The following is a 22,926-nucleotide window of genomic DNA, read 5'->3' as shown; positions in this document are numbered from 1 at the left end:
GAAACTGACTTGTTTTGATTTTCCCAGAGCACAATATTCACAGAGTTCTATGGTCCGAATCTTTTCATCACCTAGCAACTTCTGTTTGCACAGCTCTTGGAGTCCTCTTCTTTCTGGTCTTCCCCTTGTCATTAGGACTTCACCCGAGGGTTCTGAACTCGATGTGGTTTTCCTTTGTAGTTGCTTAGACCTTATTGCTGATAAGACTTCTTCAAGGGTAATTGTTTGTTCTCTGCCGTACAAGATTGCATCCTTGAAATGTTCATAGCTCCTTGGTAATCCATTTAGGAGTATGAGAGCTTTATCCTCTTCTTCCAATTTGATTTCAATATTTTCCAAATCATCAAGAATCTTGATGAACTCTTCAATCTGGTCCTCAAGGCTCTGTTCTTGCTTGATCTTGAAGGAGTAAAGTCTCTGTTTCAGGTACAACCTATTTGCCAATGACTTAGTCATGTATAGAGATTCCAATTTACTCCATACAGCAGCTGCATTCACTTCCCTTGCTACTTCCCTCAAGGGCTTATCACCAAGGCATAGAATGATAGCATTGTGTGCCTTCTCCATTAGTTCCTCCTTGTCTTTGATTGAACTGGACATTTCCTCCTTCCCCTTGAGCGCTTCCACCAGACCCTGTTGAATAAGTATGGCTCTCATCTTTATCCTCCATAGTGAGAAATCATTCTTCCCCGTAAACTTTTCAATATCACACTTCATCGTTCCCATTGATCTTGTGGTTTCCCACAGACGACGCCACTTGTTGAAGTTTATATCGAGAAGAGTAAATACGCAGCACAGATTCACTCAAGGATCTTGAACAATCAGTAACCAAGACAATCAAATCATAAACACTACTCACAAGCAAATATCAACACAATATGATTACGTGGTTCGGCCTTTGTAGACCTACATCCACGGAGAAACACNTAGTGAGAAATCATTCTTCCCCGTAAACTTTTCAATATCACACTTCATCGTTCCCATTGATCTTGTGGTTTCCCACAGACGACGCCACTTGTTGAAGTTTATATCGAGAAGAGTAAATACGCAGCACAGATTCACTCAAGGATCTTGAACAATCAGTAACCAAGACAACCAAATCATAAACACTACTCACAAGCAAATATCAACACAATACGATTACGTGGTTCGGCCTTTGTAGACCTACATCCACGGAGAAACACGCCAGCCTTTATTGAGTACCAGAAGAACATATAATACACAGAGTTTTCAACTCAGCAGAAAGAAGGAACATAAACAATTACAAGAACCGATAAAGTCTTATTCCCTTATATCTCCTTGTGTTCCTTACTTCTGACTTCTTCGGTGTATTGCGTGATCTCCTGTATTCCGATTGCATCACCAGTTTCCTCCTTGCTTGTATTTCTTTTGGAAGTCTTTTTCTTTCTTGAAGTCAAGATTGATCCAATCTGTTATGTTTTTCCCCCGCTTTATCAACCAACCCCTTTAACTGCATTCTCTCGTATCCAGTTATGGGCTCTTAACTCAGCAGTGTTGATTGGCACATCTTCTTCCTCATACTTATTGGACCTTACCTTTACTTGGCCCAATACCTTCCAGCCCAAACTATAGAGAAACCCGTTCTACAATTGTATCATACCAACTTTTGAATGACGGAAAGTTACTTATTTCAGACACGGTATGTTAGCTTTATGAAAACGAAGAGCTCAGAGCCGCAAAATCACAAGAATATTAAATTAGAATTTAATGATATGTACGACAAATGAAAGCAACATATACATTATGTCAGGTAATAGTATATATGATCGTTGAAAAACAGACCCGACCATTTGAGCTTTTCAACTATAAATATATAGAACTTTGAAGAGAAAGATAACAGAATATATCAACAAATTTATCTCAAACATGCATATTTCAAGATCGTTGGAACAGAACATTTATGTTTTTGTGTTAACAAATAATTAAAGCAAAACTTATTTAAGCTAAACTAAATTCCAAACGAAACTAACTATGTCCATAAGCTAAACTGAATTACATAAAGTGGACTAGTTAACCAGAACTAAAGGACCTAAACTGAAATATATCTTAACACTCTTATCGGTTTATTAGTTATCATCATTCAGTCTCATAGAAATCAGTTTACACCAAAGGGCTAAACTGGTTTTTGGATAAATTTTTTCGTACCTTGCTGACACAGCCAAAATCATCCACATTACATTTATTGTGAATTAAGATTTTTTCCCAAGTATGGATTTATGTCTTGGTATGGACCGGTCTTTATAAAAAAAATTCTAGTATTTTTTATTTCAAGTAAGAGGTAAGGGCGTTTCAAAACTGTACTGGTTTTTGTAAATGCTTGTAAAGATCAAAGCCTTCTCTTGTGAGCATTCTTAAAAGGAGGAAGGGATGACATAGGAGCTTGAGTTCTCAAAACATCCAGAAACAAAATTCCGTACATTTTACTTTCAATTTACCGTTCAATTTACATAATCATGTCATTAATTAAATTGTTCTAATCTGTCAGTTTCTTTCCACATATTTTGTTAGCCAACTAACATTGAAAATCGGGAATATCAAGTTCAGTTTCCAACAAGACTGAATTATTTTTTAACAAAGAAATTTTAGGAAGTGTTTATTCAATACCTCTTCTGAACACTCCAACTAATCCTATGAAGTGGTATTAGAAAGAGGTTTATTTTCGTATCTGAACATTTTCTAAAATGGCTTCATTCAACAATATCTCAATGTTCTCCATAGAAGAATTTGATGACTAGAAGATAAGGATGTATGCTTATTTAGCTACACAAGACGATGATATGTGGTACATTATTACTGATGGACCAATGAAAATTATGAAAGCAAATGTTTTTGTTGTTATAACTAATGGGGCACCTCAGAAAATTGAAAAGCCCAGAGATAAATGAACAAATGATGATAAGAAGAAAGTTGACCTCGTTAACATGGCTAAAGACATAATGTATAAAATTATTGATAAGAACATATTCAGCAAAATTAAAATGTGTAAAACTACCAAAGAAATTTGGGAAAAATTGATTTAGTTCTGCGAAGGTAATGAACAAACCAAATAAAACAAACTCTCTATGGTCATACAAAAGTTTGATAATAGTAAGATAAAACCTCGAGAATCAATGTCTGACTTTGATGAGAGAGTCATTGGAATCGTGATTGAACTCAGTGCACTTGGAAAGGTGTACATCAACCGATAAGTGATCTTGAAGGTGATGAGAAGACTTCCATTAGAATGAGATGTGAAGACTATAGCAATACGTGAGTCCAAAGAATCGAGCAAGAAGAAACTTCATGACTTTTTTTCTTACTTAAAAACTTAATGATAATTGCGTTGTTGAAGCGTAGCTAACTTTATTAACGATTTTGTAGTGCCCAAAACTAGTACATGTAAACCTCATGTATGATTGAATTAATTAATTAATTAATTTAATAATCTAAATAATGCATGCTATGTGTTAAATTATTTTAAATGTATACATATTTATTTTATTATACAATTTAAAATGCTTTTTTCGAGCCTTAGATTTCATACGAATATTCGAAGTCGAACCAGGGAAAGTAGGCCGGAGGCAATTAAGATGCAAAGAATTTAAGTTATATTTTTATTTTAAGTCAAGAAAATAGTATTTTAAAGATTTTATAAATTTTAGCATTTTTAGAACTAAATTTAATTTATCGAGTGAAATAGAAATGTTAAGTATTTTAATTAGCAAAAATTCAAAATTTAGGAATTTAAATACTCCCACTGGAAATAAAATATTTTAATAATTATTATTATGACTTAATTAATTAAATTTTGTAGTATTTAATTATGGGTAGAATTTGAAAACTGTAGACTCTTAAGTTAAAACTTTGAAAGGTTTAATTAGTAATTTAAAAATTGAGGCTTAATTAATATAATTAGTGTTTTAATTAAACTAAAACACCTAATTAACACACTAAATAATCTATAAAAGAGTCCTAATTCTACCTCTATTCAAAACCCACGCACACCACCCGACACACACACACACACAAGCCACACACACACACCAAAAATACGTGAGTTCTTAGGTTGGGGAAGTGAGTTTTTGGCTCCTTCTTCTAGCAAACACCATCACCGAAACATCACGCACTATTCTGGAGTATTTTTGGATCCTTGGAAACAAGAAAAACGCAGCACAACACCCTCCGTTCTTCCGCGCATCGATATTCGATAATTCGTGCGTTTTAATTCAAATGCATGTTTTAATCCTTCTTTTATGTATCGATCTTGTTATATTATGTATGTTGATACAAATTATGCATGAAAATTTGTTGTTTATATGCAAACATGCGATTAAAACAATCGAAACCGTTTTCAGAAAATTTTGTGGCATGTTTCATACGTATTCTTGAGTTTCTTGATTGAAGCCTTCGGTTGGACCCTCCCCTGGATTGCTGCTGTATGTGACTATGATTTGGAGTGTGTCTAGACATGCTTAAGTGATCCGGTAAGGGTTAGAATTGGCCTGGCACAGTAAGAAGCCGCGGGGGTCACAGCTGCATGCATGCATGAGTTCTTGGCTTCAGGTGTCGGGTTCGGTGCATGGGTTGGCAAGGGGCTCTTGGCTATGGTCTAGGCAGTCTCTAAGGGTCCTAGGATGATCCTAGTTAGGTTGCTTTAGGGTCTGGTTTGCTAGGGAAAGTGCTGGAAACAGAAACGTGAAAGCTGCACAGGAAGTACTTCTCGAGGAGCAAGTCACGACTTTATGGTTTAGAGGAGGCTTCGGGCCAGGGTCATGACTTGTGGCCAGGGCTTGGTACATGTCTTAGGGTCCTAGGGAGAGCCTAGATAGGGTGGTGCATGGTCCGAGTGGTTAGGGAAGATGGCTGGACCAGAAAACTACAGTTGCACAAGAATGGGTATCACGTGAAGGTTGGTGCACGGCTTCTGGTGTTTTAGGGGCTTGGTCAGCCTAGGGCCTGGGGCAGTGGTTATGGTCGTGACTTAGGGTCCTCGGACGAGTCTTGTTGTGGTGGTTCATGGGCGGGTTGGCTAGGGAAGATGGTTGGAACCGGATGACAGCAGCTGTGCATGGGGTGGCTTCAAGTGCAGGGCTGCTCACGGCTATCGCTTGTTTAGTGCATGTGCTGGAGTTCTGAGTTAAAAAGGGCTTAAACATGGTCTTACGTTATGTCTAAGGGTCGAGTCTATGGCCTGGTTCGGGTTCGGTTCGAATCGGTTTAAGCGTGGAGTCGTTAGAAACGCATATTGGTCGTAGCGCGTTTCCTTGGGACAGCTTTGTTTTCTATGGATCGTAGGTTGTTTTAAGTTGGTTCGATTATGGTTTGGGGTTGGTTGGATAGTAGTTAGGATGTCGTCTAAGTATGGTTCGAGTCCCGAGTCGTTCGGTAAGTCGTATGCAATTTTAATCAATTCGGGAGTCACATGTGTACGTTTGGGCTTTTGTGGTAAGTTTAATTATTTAAATTTTAAGGTTATGACAGCAAGTCCAGGGCGTTCCAACGAAGTCCACGATGTTCGTAAATATGTATCACATGCAAAATAATTATTTTTGAGCTATGCGATTTGTCTTGTGGCCAAATTATGTTACGGATTTGGAAGTCGGAAAACATGTCCGGGGACCTCTCCAACCTCTTCGAAGGATCATGATATGTTAGGGAGCGGACATCCAGTCTAAGGGCTGTGGTGATCCCTGCCGGCCCAGTACTGTGGTTTAGTTTGATCAAACGATTTATGTGTATGAGCCACTTGCATTGAACAGAATTTTACGCAAAATTATTTACGTTTATGATTATGCATAACAGGTATGAAAAATACGATTTTATGATTTTTATGAAATTGTTTATGCAGGAAAGTCGCGTTATACATATTTATGCTTATAATATTTCATGTACAAGCTAAGTTTAAATTACATGTATTTTTATCACATATTACTCGTTATTCAAGGTTTGTGCATGCTAAGTCATTAGACTCACTAGACTTGATCGATGCAGATAATGTAGTTGAGGAGACGAGAGGTGGTGACCAGTGAGCATGCTCGGGCTAGTAACAGTGCAAAGCCGAGGACCTTTTCGTTTAAGTTATATTATTACGCACGTTTTTAAACTATTTACTCTGACTTTTGATTTATTAGGATCGGTGAGAAACAAATTAAATTTATGGTTTTGTTAGACTATTTTTAAATTAAATTAGTATTTTGTTTGGATTTCATGATTAATTGGATGTTGGTGATTTATTTTAAAGAAAGGAGTTTTAATAATAATGTTATTTTAGTATGAGTGGTGACCGTTTATTTATTTTAAGAGCTATACTTTTAATAAATTATTTAATAAGAAAATTTTAAATTTTTCCGCAAAAGTTAAAGTATTAGTAATTTAAGATACGCTTCGTCACAGATTTCATATTGCGAGTAAGTTCGAGATAATAGTCTGTAATAGGAACGAGTAGCATAGTCCGTTGATTTACAATTTGCATAGAGATATGAAATTGTATACACGTTGATAGTCATAGTCCAGTAGGTCAAAAGTTAGGGGATTTCATAGTACGACATGCAATTCACCTTTGATAAATAATCAAAGAGATTTAATTACTTCACTGAGTTGAATTAGTTTGGCATAGCTCGAGAGGACGTGTTCAATTGGTTAGGAAATCCTGTCAAAAGCGTAGAGCATTGTCGAATGAATTAAGTAAATGAATGAAGGGTAGGTGAACCGAGATTCCCAACAAATTCATTTCTCATTGAATCTTTAATCAATCATTTTAGCTTATTTCTTTTATCATTTGATTCGTGAATCATCTCGTTCAGCTTTTATTTAATCATCGTAGTAGTAAGCAATCATTCAAAATCCTTTTAATCCCTTTATTTAGTGAGTCGGGTGGACTTTTTGAGGGCTCAGACAATATTTTCAAAAACGTACCTAAATGAAATATTTTTCGGGAGTGTTTTTGGGCTTAAAAGGATTGTTTTATTGCTTAATGGGCTCAAAATCCTTTTAATCCCTTTATTTTTAATTAATGGTCCATTAGCACTTAATATTAGAACTTAAACACTACAACTAAAACCCTAAACCTATTGTAAACCATTTGGCCGCCCCCTCCACCCTATACCAACAGCATTTTCGAAAAATGTTGCAGCAGCCACCTTCGAAATTCTCCAAGTTCTTGCAAAAAAAATCCTTCCCCCGCCTCTCCGGTGCAAGTTATACGCGAACATTTTTAAGGTTTCGAGCATATAAATGCAAAGTCATGCCCTAAATCTATTTTTTCTCATAATTCACATTATTATATGTTGATTTGTGTTTTTTTTGCATGAGGAATTCATAGATCTATCGTGTGCATCGGTTTTTGTACGGTTTTGACATGAAATATGCATATCCTTTTGTATATAGCTCACGTTTTCCATGGTCTTGGTGAAAGAGGCTGCTAGATCTAGTGTTCTAAGGGCTGTACAAGCCGATATCTAAGGTGTCAAGGTGCTGGAGTCGAGATGTGATCGCGCTTGGGTGAGGGCCGATCGGATCTCTACAAGGGCTAGAGTTTATGGTTGATCGGGTGAGAAGAAAAAGGGAGCACGGCCAGGAGGAGCTAAACCAGGCCATGGTGCAGTCCAAGAGGGTCCAAAACGAGGCCTAGGGAGGTCCATGCATGGCTGGTCTCGGGTAGAAAGGAGATCTAAGAGCTAGGAGCCGATTTAGGACGAAACGGTGGCTAGAACGGGTGTTTCTTGAGAAACCGAGGGGTGCGCGTGCATGGGGCTGAGGGCAGTGCCTAGGTCGGCCTAGGAGGGTCCAGAGGTGGGCTAGGAGTGGTTGGTTCGAGGCTGGTCCGGTCTAGTTTGGGCTAGGATCGAGTTCTTGAGGGTTAGATGCAACTAGGGTTTTCGGTGCCCATGTGTAGAAAATTCCAACAGGTAGCAGCGGGTTTTAAGGGGTTCAAAACGGCTGGAATTGTGTTGTTTAGGGGCTGGTAGTGTGTAAATAAGTTGTGGTTAAAATTTGAGAAAGTTTGGTTAAGCTTTGGGTTGATTCGGGTTGAAACCGGGACCCGGTCCAAGTTTTAAAATGAATCACAGAAGTTACGAAATGGGCTCGAGTTTACGTCTAGGAAAGGGTTATAAATATGTTTTGAGGTGTTTTAATAAATTTTGTTGCCTTCGGGTCGAAATTTTGAGGTCCAAGGGTAAAATGGTCAATTAGGGTTTCCAGGGATAAAATAGTCATTTTTTGTACTCAGGTCAAGTTAGCAGTCCTAGAACCGCTCTGTTGGAACATTTTATGTTTGCAATCTTGATTTTGATGTTAAAAAAACTTGTTACTTTGTTTCTAATGAATTTACCTAAGTGCACAAAAGCTGAAACTGATCAGGATTCGAACTGATCAGTTATCGAGCCAAAAATGAAGCTATTGAGACGCAAACTGAAAGCGCCAACTGATTGCCCAAACTGAACCAGTTCAACTGATATATCAAAGACCAGTTCAACTGATTGTCCAGCTGATAGGTGGTTCAGCGGAAGACCTTCAGAAGCCTGGCCAGCTGATGAAGAGTTCAACTGATGAAGAGCATAGCTAACCAGTTCAACTGAATCAGTGAAATCAGTCCAGCCGACGAGCCAACTGATTTAATCAGACCAGTTCAAGACCAGTTCAACTGACAAGTTCAACTGACCAGTTCAGAGCATCAGTTAGGAGTTGATCAGTTTGCAGAACACGACAAGCTTATCTAAGTGGAATCCAGCTGTGCACAAGAGTACAAAAGCAATTCTCCGATCAAAGCACAATAATGAATGTTGCAGCATAGCGTAAAGCCAAAACATTCCAAAATGGCTGTAGGAAAGTACAGACACAAATTTCAAGGAACGAATTCAAACTGCAACGAACATATTTGATGAGTCTTGGTGTATGCTCACATTGCCCCTATAAATACAAGATCAAGACCATCAAGAAGAAGGGTGTGTGAAAAACAGAAGAGAGAAGAAGAAGAGCACGCATAATGCATATCAGCTTACAAGAAGCAATCAGCCCAAATTTTTGGGAACACTTCAAAGTGTTATCAGCTTAGATTAGAAGCACATTTCCCTCAGTGTGTGAGAACACCTTCGTGTTGTATTCATAGATGAGTTCTCACACACGCACACACAATAGAGGTGTTCATCGGTCGGTTAAGTTTGGTTTTCGATTTTTTATTTTGGTTTTTTCGGTTTTCGGTTTTACAAATATATAATCCGATATCCGAACTTTTTTTCCTTCGGTTCGGTTTTCTACCGAAATGGTTCGGTTATTTCGGTCGGTTATTTCGGTTTTGATACAATTTTTTAAATTAATAAGATAAGTATATTGTAAAATATAATATGTTATCTTGTTACATGATTTCTTAGTAAAACATTTAAATATAAAGTCTAAATGAATTACATAAACAACAATCAACTAAATATTATTCAAAATAATTATCATTCACTGATATCATCTCAAAACATATATAATAAAAATAAAATTATTAATTTAATGAAATTTTGGTTTTTTCAGTCGGTTTGGTTTTGACATATATAATCCAAAACCGAACAAAATAAATTTCGGTTTTAACATTTATATCCGGATTATAAAATTCGATTTTCGATTTGATTCAGTGTTTGGTTTTTTCGGTTTGGATTTTCGGTTCTATCGGTTTTATCCGAAGTTTGAACACCCCTAACACACAATCACTCACATACATACAGAGAATCGAGCGTATTGAATAGCTGAATGAGTCTTGCACAAAGACATTAAACTTGTGTATGTAATCTTTAACACATAGACGTTTAAACAAGTGTTGGATGGAAAGTGTTGCCTTCAGTCTAGACTAGGAGTTCAATTAGGCAGTATGATAAGTCTTAAGTTGAGTGGATTTGTACAAGGTGTTGTATAAATCAAAGTATTCTAGTGGAACCTACCCGATGTGGTAGAAGGGGTGACGTATCTAGGAGCAGTTGAAGTCTCCGAACATCCATAAACATATCTTGTGTTCCTAACTGTTTAACTATTATTTTAAAACTGATTTGATCAGTTCAGTTGATATCATATCAGTTCTTTCCATAACTGAACTAATAAAAGCTCGAACTGATCCCCCTTATTTCAGTTATTCAGTTCATACAAGCTAAAAGGCTTTAAACTGATCAGCTTTCTTAACGAAAGATTATTCGAGTATTTTCCGGTTGGTTTAACACTAAACTCGATTTAATTCATCGGTATTTACATTCTTAGAACACGAGCTATTGAAACTAATTGAGAATATTGTTTTTGAAGCACCTTCGCAAGTGTTAAAACCGATCCATCACGACCTGAACACTAAAATTGCATGTTTAAAATGTATATGATATTATGAATATGAATTTTTATGAAAATACGAAAAATATGTTGCATGCTTGGTTTGAAGAAGATTTACGTATATGAATGATTTTTGTAAGTAATGAATATGATGACATGTAAGGAGTTGGTTGTGACTGATACGAACACGAACACGAACATGTAAGGCCAAAGCTCAGTGGATCGGTAATACTGTCGCTGATGTCCCCGCAGCCGGGTACCACAGTTATACTTAGATGGATCCATCGACTAGAGCTGATACGAAAGTCACAACTGATTAACGAAATTCAAATAAAGAAAATTGAACACGTATATGTTGATATGATGCGATATGGACACGTTTATGTTTTGACATGTCATGTTTATGCTTACGCTTTTGAGATCATGAAATATATTTTAATTACAGTATTTTTCACGGTTGCATGTTATGTATATGTACTTGCTATTACGATTCAGGCGTGTTGAGTCTTTAGACTCACTATGTGTGAATGATGCAGGTGAGCATATTGATATGGAGACTAGAGGCGCCGAAGACTGAGTAGGGGGGCTGGATGTACGCACGCTTACCCAAAGACCATATTTTTTCGCACATTATGTTTATGAGTTGGGAGTAAACATGTATATTTTTGTACACTTTCTCTTTTATATGTTGATTGTTTGACATGACTTTGCATGTTTAATAGTTGAATTATTTTAAACGACAGTCTAGGTTTGATGATTTGACATTTTTTAACTGCAGTATATTTACCAGTAGTTGAATACTTTTATTTTAAAATGCATACATTTGAATGTAATTTTTTTGAGAATTAGTTTATAAAAAAATAATTTCTAATAATATTTTAGTGGCACGATCCGTTTCAGTTTGTGTTAGAACTAGGTGGTATAAAAGTAAGTTGAGTATCTAAGTTGCAAAAGATAGTTGCAATTTTGACCACTGAAGTTGAATACGTTGCAGTTACATAAGCTAACAAGGAGATGATATGGTTGAGATATTTTCTAGAGGAGCTAGGTCAGAAGCTTTATAAAGCACTTTACATTGTGACATGAGAGTGCTATTCATTTAGCAAAAATCATGTTTATTATGCTATGACAAATCTGAAACGTCCCTTACTTTTAACTTTAAAAATGTAAATAAATACTAAGAAATTTTTTTAATAAACATTTCTTCTATCCTCAAAACCCTCTAATATAAAAATAATATTTAAAAACTCAATTGCATAAAAATCTATAAATCGTCAACCACAAAAGCATACTTCAATTTTAAAATAATCCAACGACTAAACTTCAAAATAAAGCATAAAATCTTTAAATAAATAATCATCAAATTATTTTACTTCAAACTTTAAATCTTAATCTAATGCGGCCCCCTTAAAATCATCATCGCCTGTGACCATTCAAACCTTGTGAGTCTAATGACTCAACACGTTCTAAAAACATACGTAACAAATAATACATATACAGGCACATGCAGCTCTAAAATAATCTTTTAATAAAATAAGCTGGCGTGAAAACTCGTAATCATATATCATATCATAAATCATTAATTCATAAAGCTTTTCATCATCGTATATCATTTTTGGTTGAAGTTTGATCCTTGAAAGTGACGAGCTGTAATCGTATCATCATGTGGTCGATTGATCAGTCTTAGCTCACCATTGTACATTGAGACGGGCGCTAGGCTTCGTCAAAAGTGGAAATACGATCGTTGGGCTCCTTCTGAGGCCTTTTTCCGTAAACGGGCTCTCTCTAGGGCCTTTTCCCTCACAGTATCTCCAATTATATCATATCATATTTGTCACAATCAATTCACATCCTTCAAAATATTTTATTTTCCTTTTATTATAAAATATCGTATCCTTCAAAACTCGTAAAATAACAATTTTCGGGAAAAATAATACAACTTTAGCATATATCGTAAAATACTATATTTTTATCATAAACATTTTAAAATATCATTTAGCATTTATTATGATTTTTCGAGACACCGCCAGACCTTTCGTACTACCCGGGGCTTAAAACAACCATTTTACCCCTGGACTCCAAAATTTCCGATTTTGACTTTTTCTTACTTTTCTTGACTCGAGCCTATCCCATAGCATCATATGAGCTTAAATTTGACTTCTAACATTTTTCTTAGACGTAAACCCGAGCCTTTCGATTTAATTATTTAATAACTAAACCGTTAAGCGTTTTAAACCTGAATTAATTCCAAACTTAATATTTTCTTCCCAAATTTTAACCATGGACTTTTCATACCTAAACTACCCCCGTGAGTCATGTACCATCCCCCGTGAACCACGGTTCGAGCCCCATCTCTTTTCGTAGCCATTTTCGAACCTATTTCTCCCAAACTGAGCCGCACACCTAAAACTCTCGAGCCACCTTGGACTAGATCACTTCCAGACCACCAGCCACCCTCTTGGAACCTACTGACCCTACTGGACCAGCCCATGAACAGCCGCAGCAGCCGCTTCGCACCCTACATCCTAGCCGATGGAAAATTACAAAACGTGCAAGAAAAACCATAATTTTCAAGCCTCCACCATACACGCCCTTCGCTATAGTCCAGCCTTCGTTTACCACTTAAACGACACTTTTTACAATCTATCAACGTCCCCTAACGGCAGCATGTCCTTTAGAAATCATAACGCGTCTCAAATAAACGTAAAAACGTCAAAACTATAAAAAATATTCATCCAATCGTAAAATAAATTGATCAATATAATTTTCAAGCTTCAAAATATAAAACACACATATTATGATTTGAATGGTGCAAAANGAAAAATATTCATCCAATCGTCAAATAAATTGATCAATATAATTTTCATGCTTCAAAATATAAAACACACATATTATGATTTGAATGGTGCAAAAAGAAAGTTTAGAAACGTACTTTAACATTTAAAATGCTCGAAATATGAATACTGAAGAGGTGGAAGTCTGTGACGAATGGAGGAATATTTCTATTTTTTTCTACCCCTTTTTGCTCGTCAAAACCCCACCGAAAACCCACCTTGGGATGTAAGGGAGTCGGGTGGTCATTGATAGAAGGACGAGGAATAACATCGAACAATGAAGGAGAAAAAAATAAAAAACTTCCTTGCCCAAGACTCCCTTGTTTCGGCCGATTCCTCTCTTCTCTCTTTCAAGTTACGTGAATTGTGTGTGAGTGTGTGTTTCGGTGTGTGTGTGTTTAGGTGTGTGTAGGACTCTTTTAAAAAGAATTTAAAAAGATTTCCTAAACACTTAATTAATGAGCTTAATAAAGCTTACCTTTTAAAATAATTAATTAGACCTATTAAGATTAATAAAATCATTAGGCCTCAAATTAAAAGATTTAAATATATATTTACAAAAAAATTCCTTATAAAATAAATAAAATTCCTTGCTCCTTCTAATTAATTTAAATTTCACCTTAAAAAATGCAATAATTCTTAAAATATTTAAAATAAATATTTTCTTAACTAAAATAAAAATTTAGCTTTTAAATCTTTAACACCTTAATCGTCTCTGGTCCTTCATCATCGGCCAACAACCGATATTCGTCTGAAAATCTTTAAATTATGCAATCGATAAAAATTACACAATTAATCATATAATCACTCAAAATATATCATTCATGCATCCAAAATCATTTAATTAAAATATTTTAGCAATTTAATAATTTTCATTCATGCGGTGTATGTGGACTGATTTTCAGACGTTACAAAATCATACATAGGTTTGGTACCATTTCATTAGATCAATACTGGAAGATGGAATCTTAATGCTTCATAAGATTTCAGGAAATAAGAATCCAGTCGATATGTTCACAAAGGTTGTGACCATTGACGCTCAACTTCAGTTGGATTACAAGTATAAAAAGGGATATATGAACTAATGCATTGATATTGTGAAGACAAGATTGAAATCCAGTCTTCAAAGTGGGAGAATGATTAAAATTCAAATATGTGTTTTTTGACCAAAATTGTAGGCACGAAAATTGTGTCTATGTTCACATATATGTCTTCCAACACGAATGTCCGCACTACCATCTGAATGATGGCCAGTAAAATTTGAATTTACATTTGACTTTCACAATTGAAGAATTTGCTATATATAAAACTCATTTGCTAGATATCTCATCGAAGTTTCTAAGCATTCCAAGCTCAAAAGAGCAACTCAAGTGAGAAGAAAAATTGATTGTTATTTTTGAGTGAGTTTGAGAAATTATTTTCTCGGTCATACTCGGGTTGAGATTGTGAGATATTGAGTGTTTTGTATACAATTGTAATTTTCTCAGTATAATAAAGATTTGGAGTAGCTCCATGGATATAGTACAACTTATATTGGATGAAACACGTAAATTTTTGTATTCTTGTTGATTATTTTATTATATATTTTTTGTATTATATTATATTATAATCGTCATCGTCATCGTCATGATATATTACCCGAGCCCGTTTGATATAATTTAAAATTAGATAGGCTTGCTGGACAAGCCGATTCTACCCCGCCAAATGAAGAGCTGTGGCAGGTCAAGCCACTGATTGATGGTTGCATTCTCCATTTCTTTTTCTTTTATTCTATCATTTTTTTTTTATTTTAAGAAGTGACGAGGATCAGAGCATACATTCAATTCAAATAATCAAAATATCGATCGGACGTCACCAACCAAACACATTTAACCTAAGCACTTCACTTTGCCCTTGCTACAAGAAACCCCACTCCTCATTTCTATCTTCTTCAAAACCCCCCCTCAGATCTCTACGCCGAATTCTCGATTACGATCTGTTCGATGGCGGCCGAGGCGATGATTGTGAGTTCTGCCGGAGGGCTTTTGGCGATGCTGAACGAGAGCCACCCGGCGCTTAAGCTGCACGCGCTCTCCAACCTCAACTCCTTCGTGGACTATTTCTGGCCGGAGATCTCGACTTCCGTTCCGATTATGTAATCTATCTCTTTTTTCCTTGTCAGTCAAATACGTGAATTGGGGTTTTCAAGCTCGATGTTTGGTTAGGCTTTTTTTATGCGATTGGGTTTTTTTGGTGATATGGAGTTTGAGTAGCTTTGTACTGTTTGGGGGGAATGTTTAGTTCATTGTGTGAGGTGGAGTTTGGGGCGCCTGATATATATCATAATTACTCCCCAAGTTTTAATTTTTGTTGCCTTGTATTGATGGTAAGCTATTCTGTAGGCAGGGAAAATTATGAATTAGTTTTTGTTAGAAATGTATTTTTGTTGCTGCTGTTTTCTTACTTTTCGCATCATTAGAAGCTTTAGGTGGCAAGGTTTTTTTTTTGTTTTTTTTTTGTTTTATGCTGTGGCAGTGGGGAGTGTAATGTTTCAGTATGAGAATGTTGGGTGGTCTCATTTTTTGTTAATTTTTTGCAATCAATATATTTTGACCGATTATTGCTCACCTCCTCTAAGTTAATATCTTGGTTTAAGGCTTTAAGCTTTGCTCAGCTTGGCCCTTCTTTTTGTTTTGTCTTCTTTCCAAATGCGGGTACCAGTTAATTCTTGTATTCTCTATTTTAATGCCAATATTCTTCTGATTGTTATGTTTGTGTTCAGTCACAATAAATTTCTGTATCCTTGTCTAATTTTATGATAAAATTTTTGCTTTTAATTTATGTTTTAGTTTTATTTATAATTTAAACATAGTTCCTGTGCGATTTTGGTATTTTTCTTATCTTACTTTCACCTGGTAATAGATGTTTAATATTTGGTTGCAGAGAAAGCTTATATGAAGATGAGGAGTTTGATCAAAGGCAACTTGCTGCTTTGCTTGTTTCAAAGGTAAAATCATGTTTCTCGCAAAGTTTTATATTCATCCATATGTTTTGGGAGTTTTATGCTGTATTAGTACTCTGATAAATTTAGTAATTCCTATAGAACTCAAGGAAAGTTGTGTTAAAAAATGTAAAATTGGTGATGTTTTGATTTGTTCTTGTTTTGTGAACTTCCTCTTGATCACACTTTATTAAAAGATGAACAGAAATTCTTGATTCCATTATGTTTCTATTCTTTTTGCACCTTTGTTTATTCTTCACCAGTTTTGGTTTTTTTTCTTCAGGTTTTCTATTATCTTGGTGAGCTCAATGACTCGTTATCCTATGCCCTGGGAGCTGGCCCTCTATTTGATGTGTCAGAAGATTCGGACTATGTTCATACTATTCTTGGTGAGAATTTTTTTCCTGCCCTTATCTTCACATATTGTCCAAGACCAAGGATCTAAAATTTGCTATGCGCTAGATGGGCGCTAGACCAACGTCTAGGGCCTAGGCGACGCTAGGCGGTTTCCGCGGTATCAACAAGATAAATCACATCTTAACTCCAACACAATAACATCAAAATTAAAATGCATTCAAAGTTATAAAACTAATAGAATATCATAAATTTACTGCACTTATTTTTCTCCATAATTTTCGACAACTTGTTCATCTTCGAACACAAACTCCATATCATCATTGTGATCTTGCTAATCTTCGGATGCAAAATCTTTCTTGTGAAGTTTTCACTCTATATCGCATACGAAGATGAAGTTTGATGTATTAAGACAAGTCAACAAATGGCATTTCTTATTGGACTTTGATTTAAAGCCTTTAAAAAAATTACCATTCATTTTTTTAATTGGACTTTTAAACTTTTAAAAAAAAGCCCCAAAAAAACTTAAAAGCCCTAATCGTCTGTAGCGCCTAGGATGCATAGGCCCATTAGTTGGCTCCTAGGGTCGCCTAGGATGGCCGACTAGAACTTTTTCAGTGAGGTCAGCCGGCGCCTAGGCCAAATTTTAGAACTCTGTCCAAGTCTCTGAGACTAATCATAATAGCTCCCCACGATGGATTCTGATGGAAGTATATGTAGCTTGATTGAAATAAGTGTGGCCTGTTGATGGGCAATGCTTGTTAAGAACTGAAGAAGTATCACTGAAGGTGTGTGCTGCTTCCTGTAATTTAATGCTGCTTATAGTTTTTATCGTTCTATTGTATCACTTAGCCAAAGCAATCGATGAATATGCTAGTCTCAAGACTAAGGCAGCTGAGACAAAGGATGAATCCATGAAGGTTGACTCTAGACTGGAGGCGATTGTTGAGAGAATGCTTGATAAGTATGTTTAAGTTGTATCCTATGTTGCTATATGCAGTTCATGTGGCGTCTTCTTACTAGCTCATGTCTTGATTACCCTTTTTCCAGATGTATAGTCGATGGGAAAAACCAACAAGCTATAGGAATGGCCATTGAATGCAGACGATTGGATAAACTCGAGGAAGCAGTTATAAAGAGTGACAATATTCACGCTACTATCAATTATTGCATCGATGTGTCGCATTCGTTTGTGAATCGAAGAGAATATCGCCGTGAGGTGAAATCATTTAGTACATGCCCTTGTTATGTTTCTGTATCCTTTTCTCTAACAATTGTTAAGCTCTCATGGTCTAATATCGGTTTGCACTTTGGTAAAAGGCAAATTTTCAGTACGATGTAGATGTTCGTCAATTCCTTTTTACACTAACATAGAAATGCATAATAAGGTTCTATACCAACATGATGTGTCTAATGCATTGTTAATCTAAAGCTGCACCAGGGGGCTCATGGTCTATATGAAGTGATGAATTTCACACTTCACTCATTTTGACATGTAGAGAGTAATGAAATGCATCCATGTTTATAGTTTTGCAATTTATTTATGATGTAATTGAAATTGAATGTTATGAGCTTTAATCTTGCTTTCTTCCTATATTTTAAATTAAATGCAATGATTTCTCTATCATAAGATCATGAAAGTATCTGCTGGAGAAGAAACTTGATCTTTTTGAACCTATTAAGTTTCTATGCTTCTATCCATTATACAGTAGGCCATCTTACTGGCTCAGAAAAGCGAATAAAATTAATGCTCTGATCTTTGTAATTCGGGTTCAGGTACTCCGTCTGCTTGTCAAAGTATATCAGCAATTGCCTTCTCCTGATTATTTGAGCATTTGTCAGCGCCTAATGTTTTTGGATGAACGTGAGGTTGTAGCAAGTATATTAGAGAAACTATTACGATCAGAAGTCGAGGATGATGCACTCTTGGCATTTCAAATAGCATTTGATCTTGTGGAGAATGAGCACCAGGCTTTCCTTTTGGGTGTCCGAGATGGGCTTCCAAGTCCTAAGCCCCAGCTTTCAGCGACCGCGCAGTCAGGGTCTAGTCAACCCGTTTCTACTCAAAGTGGAAGTGTTGTACAATTACAGGATGTTCAAATGACAGATGGTACTGATGAAAGTAGTAATTCCTTAAATCTAGATCAGCGTGATGGAGTTTATGCAGAGAGGCTCGCAAAAATAAGAGGAATTTTGTCGGGAGAGACTTCAATACAGCTGACTCTGCAGTTCTTGTATAGTCATAACAAGTAAGTTTTCTTGCTATCCGATTGAGACACAGCCAAATTCTCTGTTACATGCTTATATTATGTGGTTCAAATTGTGACGGACATTTGGTTGCTTATCTACATACAGATCAGATCTTCTCATTCTTAAGACCATAAAGCAATCTGTCGAGGTTAGAAATAGTGTTTGCCATAGTGCAACTATATATGCTAATGCTATTATGCATGCGGGAACAACTGTGGATACGTTTCTTCGCGAGAATCTGGTAATCTATTGATTATTCCCTGGTTTTCATTTACTGTTTAAATATATTTTGATGTTATCACTGATTGATGTGTCCTGCCAATTGATAGGACTGGTTGAGCAGGGCTACAAATTGGGCTAAATTTAGTGCGACAGCAGGTCTTGGTGTTATCCACAGAGGCCATCTGCAACAAGGAAGATCACTCATGGCTCCATACTTGCCACAGGGTGGAACTGGCGGCGGCAGTCCATATTCTGAAGGTGGAGCTTTATATGCTCTTGGTTTAATTCATGCAAACCATGGAGAAGGAATAAAACAGTTTCTTCGTGAAAGCTTGGGGAGTACTAATGTTGAGGTTTAACCTTTGTTTACCTAATGATATTATTCTTTCGTCACTACATTTCTCCACTGACTTTTAGCTGAACTCTGGGAGATATTTAATGGTGCAGGTTATTCAACATGGTGCCTGCCTAGGTCTTGGGTTGGCTGCTTTAGGAACTGCTGATGATGACATCTTTGAAAACATAAAAAATGTGCTATATACAGACAGTGCTGTTGCCGGTGAAGCTGCTGGCATTAGCCTGGGTTTACTGATGGTTGGAACTGCCAGTGAGAAAGCCAAGGAATTGCTTGCATATGCACATGAGACCCAGCACGAGAAGATAATCAGGTAATGTTGAATTATGCATTGTCCTGAAACAGTTATGTTCTCTATTAATCTTTCTTGTCACTATCTTGTTGTGTATGGCTTGCTAGGGGTTTGGCATTGGGGATAGCACTTACAGTCTATGGGAGAGAAGAAGAAGCCGATACACTCATTGAGCAAATGACTCGCGATCAAGACCCTATATTGCGCTATGGAGGCATGTATGCTTTGGCTTTGGCATACAGGGGAACAGCAAACAATAAGGCAATACGTCAATTGTTGCACTTTGCTGTCTCTGATGTGAGCGATGACGTCCGGCGAACTGCTGTTCTTGCACTTGGGTTTGTTTTATATTCTGATCCTGAGCAGGTCCATACCTTTTTATTTCTTCGAAGTTCTTTTTCTATATAGATTTCTGTGTTTTTTGAATTCCATCTTCAATTGTTTATCTAGCCGTTTGCAAGATGTTTAGAACCCAAAAACCACTTTGTATTTTCCCTTGATATGTGGCCTGCTTATAGCTAATGTTGTATATGTATAATATTTTTCACAAAGGGGAACTTTGAGGTAGGGATGTTGGCTGGGTCTTTTCCAATGCAGTTATCTATTTTTTTAACATTGCAGACTCCTCGTATAGTTTCCTTGTTGTCCGAGTCCTACAACCCTCATGTTCGATATGGCGCCGCATTGGCTGTTGGAATTTCATGTGCTGGCACTGGTCTTAGCGAGGCCATATCATTGCTGGAACCTTTGATGTCAGATGTTGTTGATTTTGTGCGTCAAGGTGCTCTAATTGCAATGGCAATGGTTATGGTTCAGACAAGTGAAGCCAGTGATTCTCGTGTTGGTACATTCAGGTATTGTGTGTATACATAGGTAAGATGCAGTTGATCGATCTCCTTTTTTTTTCTGGTAACCATGTCTTAACTATTAGGCGCCAATTGGAAAAAATTATCATTGATAAGCATGAAGACACAATGAGCAAGATGGGTGCAATTCTGGCTTCTGGGATCCTGGATGCTGGTGGAAGGAATGTGACAATAAAGTTACTTTCAAAGTCAAAACATGATAAAATTACTGCTGTTGTTGGTCTTGCTGTGTTTAGCCAGTTTTGGTATTGGTACCCACTTATTTATTTCATTAGCCTGGCATTTTCACCAACTGCCTTCATTGGTCTGAACCACGATCTTAAAGCGCCGAAGTTCGAATTCTTGTCTCATGCTAAGCCATCATTTTTCGGGTACCCTAAGCCTACTATGGTATCGACGACAACAACCTCTGTTAAGCTACCCACCGCAGTTTTATCAACTTCAGCTAGAGCAAAGGCCAGGGCTAGTAAGAAGGAGGCAGAGAAGGCATATACAGATAAGGCATCTGGTCCAGAGCCAAGTGCTGTTGTTGGATCTGGAAAGGGGAAAGCTGTCGACAAGGATGGGTATGCTATGCAGGTTAGATTGCTTGCTGTTTTTAAGTTTTGGACCTTTTTCCATTTTAGTCGGACATGGTGCTTTTCCTAGGTTTCTTTTTTCTTTTCTTTGGTTACTATTATGGCATCAATGCCAACCCCACCCCCAACACTCTTGAACTCACAGATGACACTTTTTAAGATACCATAGAGATTGGGGGTGCAAAAGGTTGAAATTAGCCTAATGTCACTCAATGTTTTCGTACGTGAACACAAAATATCAAATATTAACTAGGCTAGAAGAAGTTCAACTCGAATTAGAGCTTGAACGTAAACTTGTTGATCGTGCTCTTATAGAGCAAAGTTTGAAGTATGACGCCTAGCTTATGTTCCAGTTAGCTTATCTTGTAAAATAATTTGGTTAGAAATTTGATTAAAATAGTCTAGAAAATGCTTGAGTTCAACTCCTTTTTTTTTTAAAGCAACTCAACTCTAATTTTTAAATATGAATAAAATATAATTTGAGATGGCTCAGAAAGCTCACGAGTGGTGAGCCTAGTTGATTCATTTGCATTCATGCTAAGCATTTTATAAAAATAATTAAAACCCTGAGGTACTGTTTGAAGTTAAAAGATGGGATAATAATATTGTGATAAATAATTTAATATAATAAATAAATAATAATAGATAATATAGTATTTGATTTGATTGATAAATAATAGTTTCTTTGATTTGATTGATTAAATTTGTCGTTTGAATAATTGATAAAATATTAATAATATTATTTATTAAATAAAATATTGTAATTTATATTTAATGAGTTGATTGATGTAAGATAAATGATTAGTAGATGGATAAATAACATGACAAGACATGAGATAGGATAAAGATATGCGTAACTTCAAACTGTGCCTAAATAGAAGATTCTGAATGTCTGTCATTTGACAGGTTGATAGCACAGCAGAAAAGAAGGCTGAACCCGAGCCATGTTTTGAAGTCTTGACCAACCCTGCCAGAGTCATTCCCGCCCAAGAAAAATTTATCAAATTACTCGAAGAAAGTAGATATGTCCCTGTGAAGGCTGCTCCCTCAGGATTCGTTCTGTTGAAAGATTTGCGTCCGCACGAACCCGAACTGTTATCTCTCACCGATGCACCATCATCGACAACATCAAATGCAGGTGGATCGTCTGCTGGACAACAGGGTTCAACCTTTGCAATGGCTGTTGATGACGAGCCTGCCCCTCCACAACCATTTGAATACACGTCGTGAGTTTTTCGCACTGCTATGTTCTTTGTAATTTTACACAGAAGAAGAAGCTCAGTAGCTTTCACGCTGGCGGCTACAAATGACCGGAGGACGACAGACCCATCTTTTCCGAACCTTGATCTTAGAGCACATTTTTTAAGCTGGTGCATACAGGAATGCAATTGGGGAGAAGAGATTGGGAAAATTTGAATTGCCATTGCCAATAGAATTATTTCGTGTAATTTTTCTTATTCTCCGTCCGGAAGAAGAAACAGTATTTGAATCTGCATTTCAATGGATTGAAAGGTGTGTTCACTTCTAGGTGTTGAATTCTTGAATTGTCTCTCTATTTTTTGTAGTTTAATTAATTGTCAATTTAATTCAATTATCTTATACTTTATGACAAGAACTGCTGTTTTTAAGTAATTTGAGGATATTATCCTTTGATAGAAGTATTTGATTTGGATGAGACATAGTAAAATAAAATCTAGAAAAATTTGAATTTTGAATGACATGCGGTGCAAAAGAATCGAATTGGGTCATATATTAGTAAAAACATAATGATCGTATTTGGTTCGAATTAACTATGTTTGGGTTAGAGTTTGATTCAAATCTTAAAAATTTTAATTTTTTGGTTCGAATTTAATTTGAAATGAGTTCGAGTTCGGTTAGAAATATTCGAACATGTTTGTG

General features: G+C 36.4%; 1 protein-coding gene across 2 annotated transcripts; it reads left to right on the top strand.

Annotated features, from left to right (window-relative positions):
- Positions 1–14,979: 14,979 nt before the first annotated feature.
- LOC140961214 (26S proteasome non-ATPase regulatory subunit 1 homolog A-like) lies at positions 14,980–22,702 on the top strand. 2 transcript variants are annotated; one of them, XM_073419588.1, is made up of 13 exons: positions 14,980–15,264; positions 16,053–16,116; positions 16,394–16,499; positions 17,317–17,428; positions 17,515–17,683; positions 18,241–18,713; positions 18,820–18,955; positions 19,044–19,289; positions 19,384–19,604; positions 19,691–19,949; positions 20,205–20,437; positions 20,515–21,028; positions 21,934–22,702. In XM_073419588.1, exons 1-13 carry the CDS (start codon positions 15,113–15,115, stop codon positions 22,255–22,257), a joined length of 3,009 nt encoding a protein of 1,002 aa, XP_073275689.1. In that variant the 5' UTR covers positions 14,980–15,112; the 3' UTR covers positions 22,258–22,702. The 2 variants fall into 2 exon arrangements, with proteins under 2 accessions (XP_073275689.1, XP_073275690.1); XM_073419589.1 differs by lacking the exons at positions 14,980–15,264; positions 16,053–16,116 and adding an exon at positions 17,185–17,252 and having other exon boundaries at positions 17,342–17,428.
- Positions 22,703–22,926: the final 224 nt, after the last annotated feature.

Source organism: Primulina huaijiensis, chromosome 16 (genome assembly GCF_012295235.1).
Source record: "Primulina huaijiensis isolate GDHJ02 chromosome 16, ASM1229523v2, whole genome shotgun sequence".
Taxonomy (NCBI): domain Eukaryota; kingdom Viridiplantae; phylum Streptophyta; class Magnoliopsida; order Lamiales; family Gesneriaceae; genus Primulina; species Primulina huaijiensis.
This window is presented reverse-complemented; position numbering and strand designations above follow the sequence as displayed.

What these genes read in the sequence shown, in the direction of transcription:
- LOC140961214 (XM_073419588.1), top strand. Translation starts at nt 15,113, where the DNA reads ATGGCGGCCGAGGCGATGATTGTGAGTTCTGCCGGAGGGCTTTTGGCG. An exon ending in TGGGGAGTACTAATGTTGAG is followed by an intron (nt 19,290 to 19,383) that starts GTTTAACCTTTG and finishes TTAATGGTGCAG; the next exon opens with GTTATTCAACATGGTGCCTG. An exon ending in AGGATGGGTATGCTATGCAG is followed by an intron (nt 21,029 to 21,933) that starts GTTAGATTGCTT and finishes GTCATTTGACAG; the next exon opens with GTTGATAGCACAGCAGAAAA.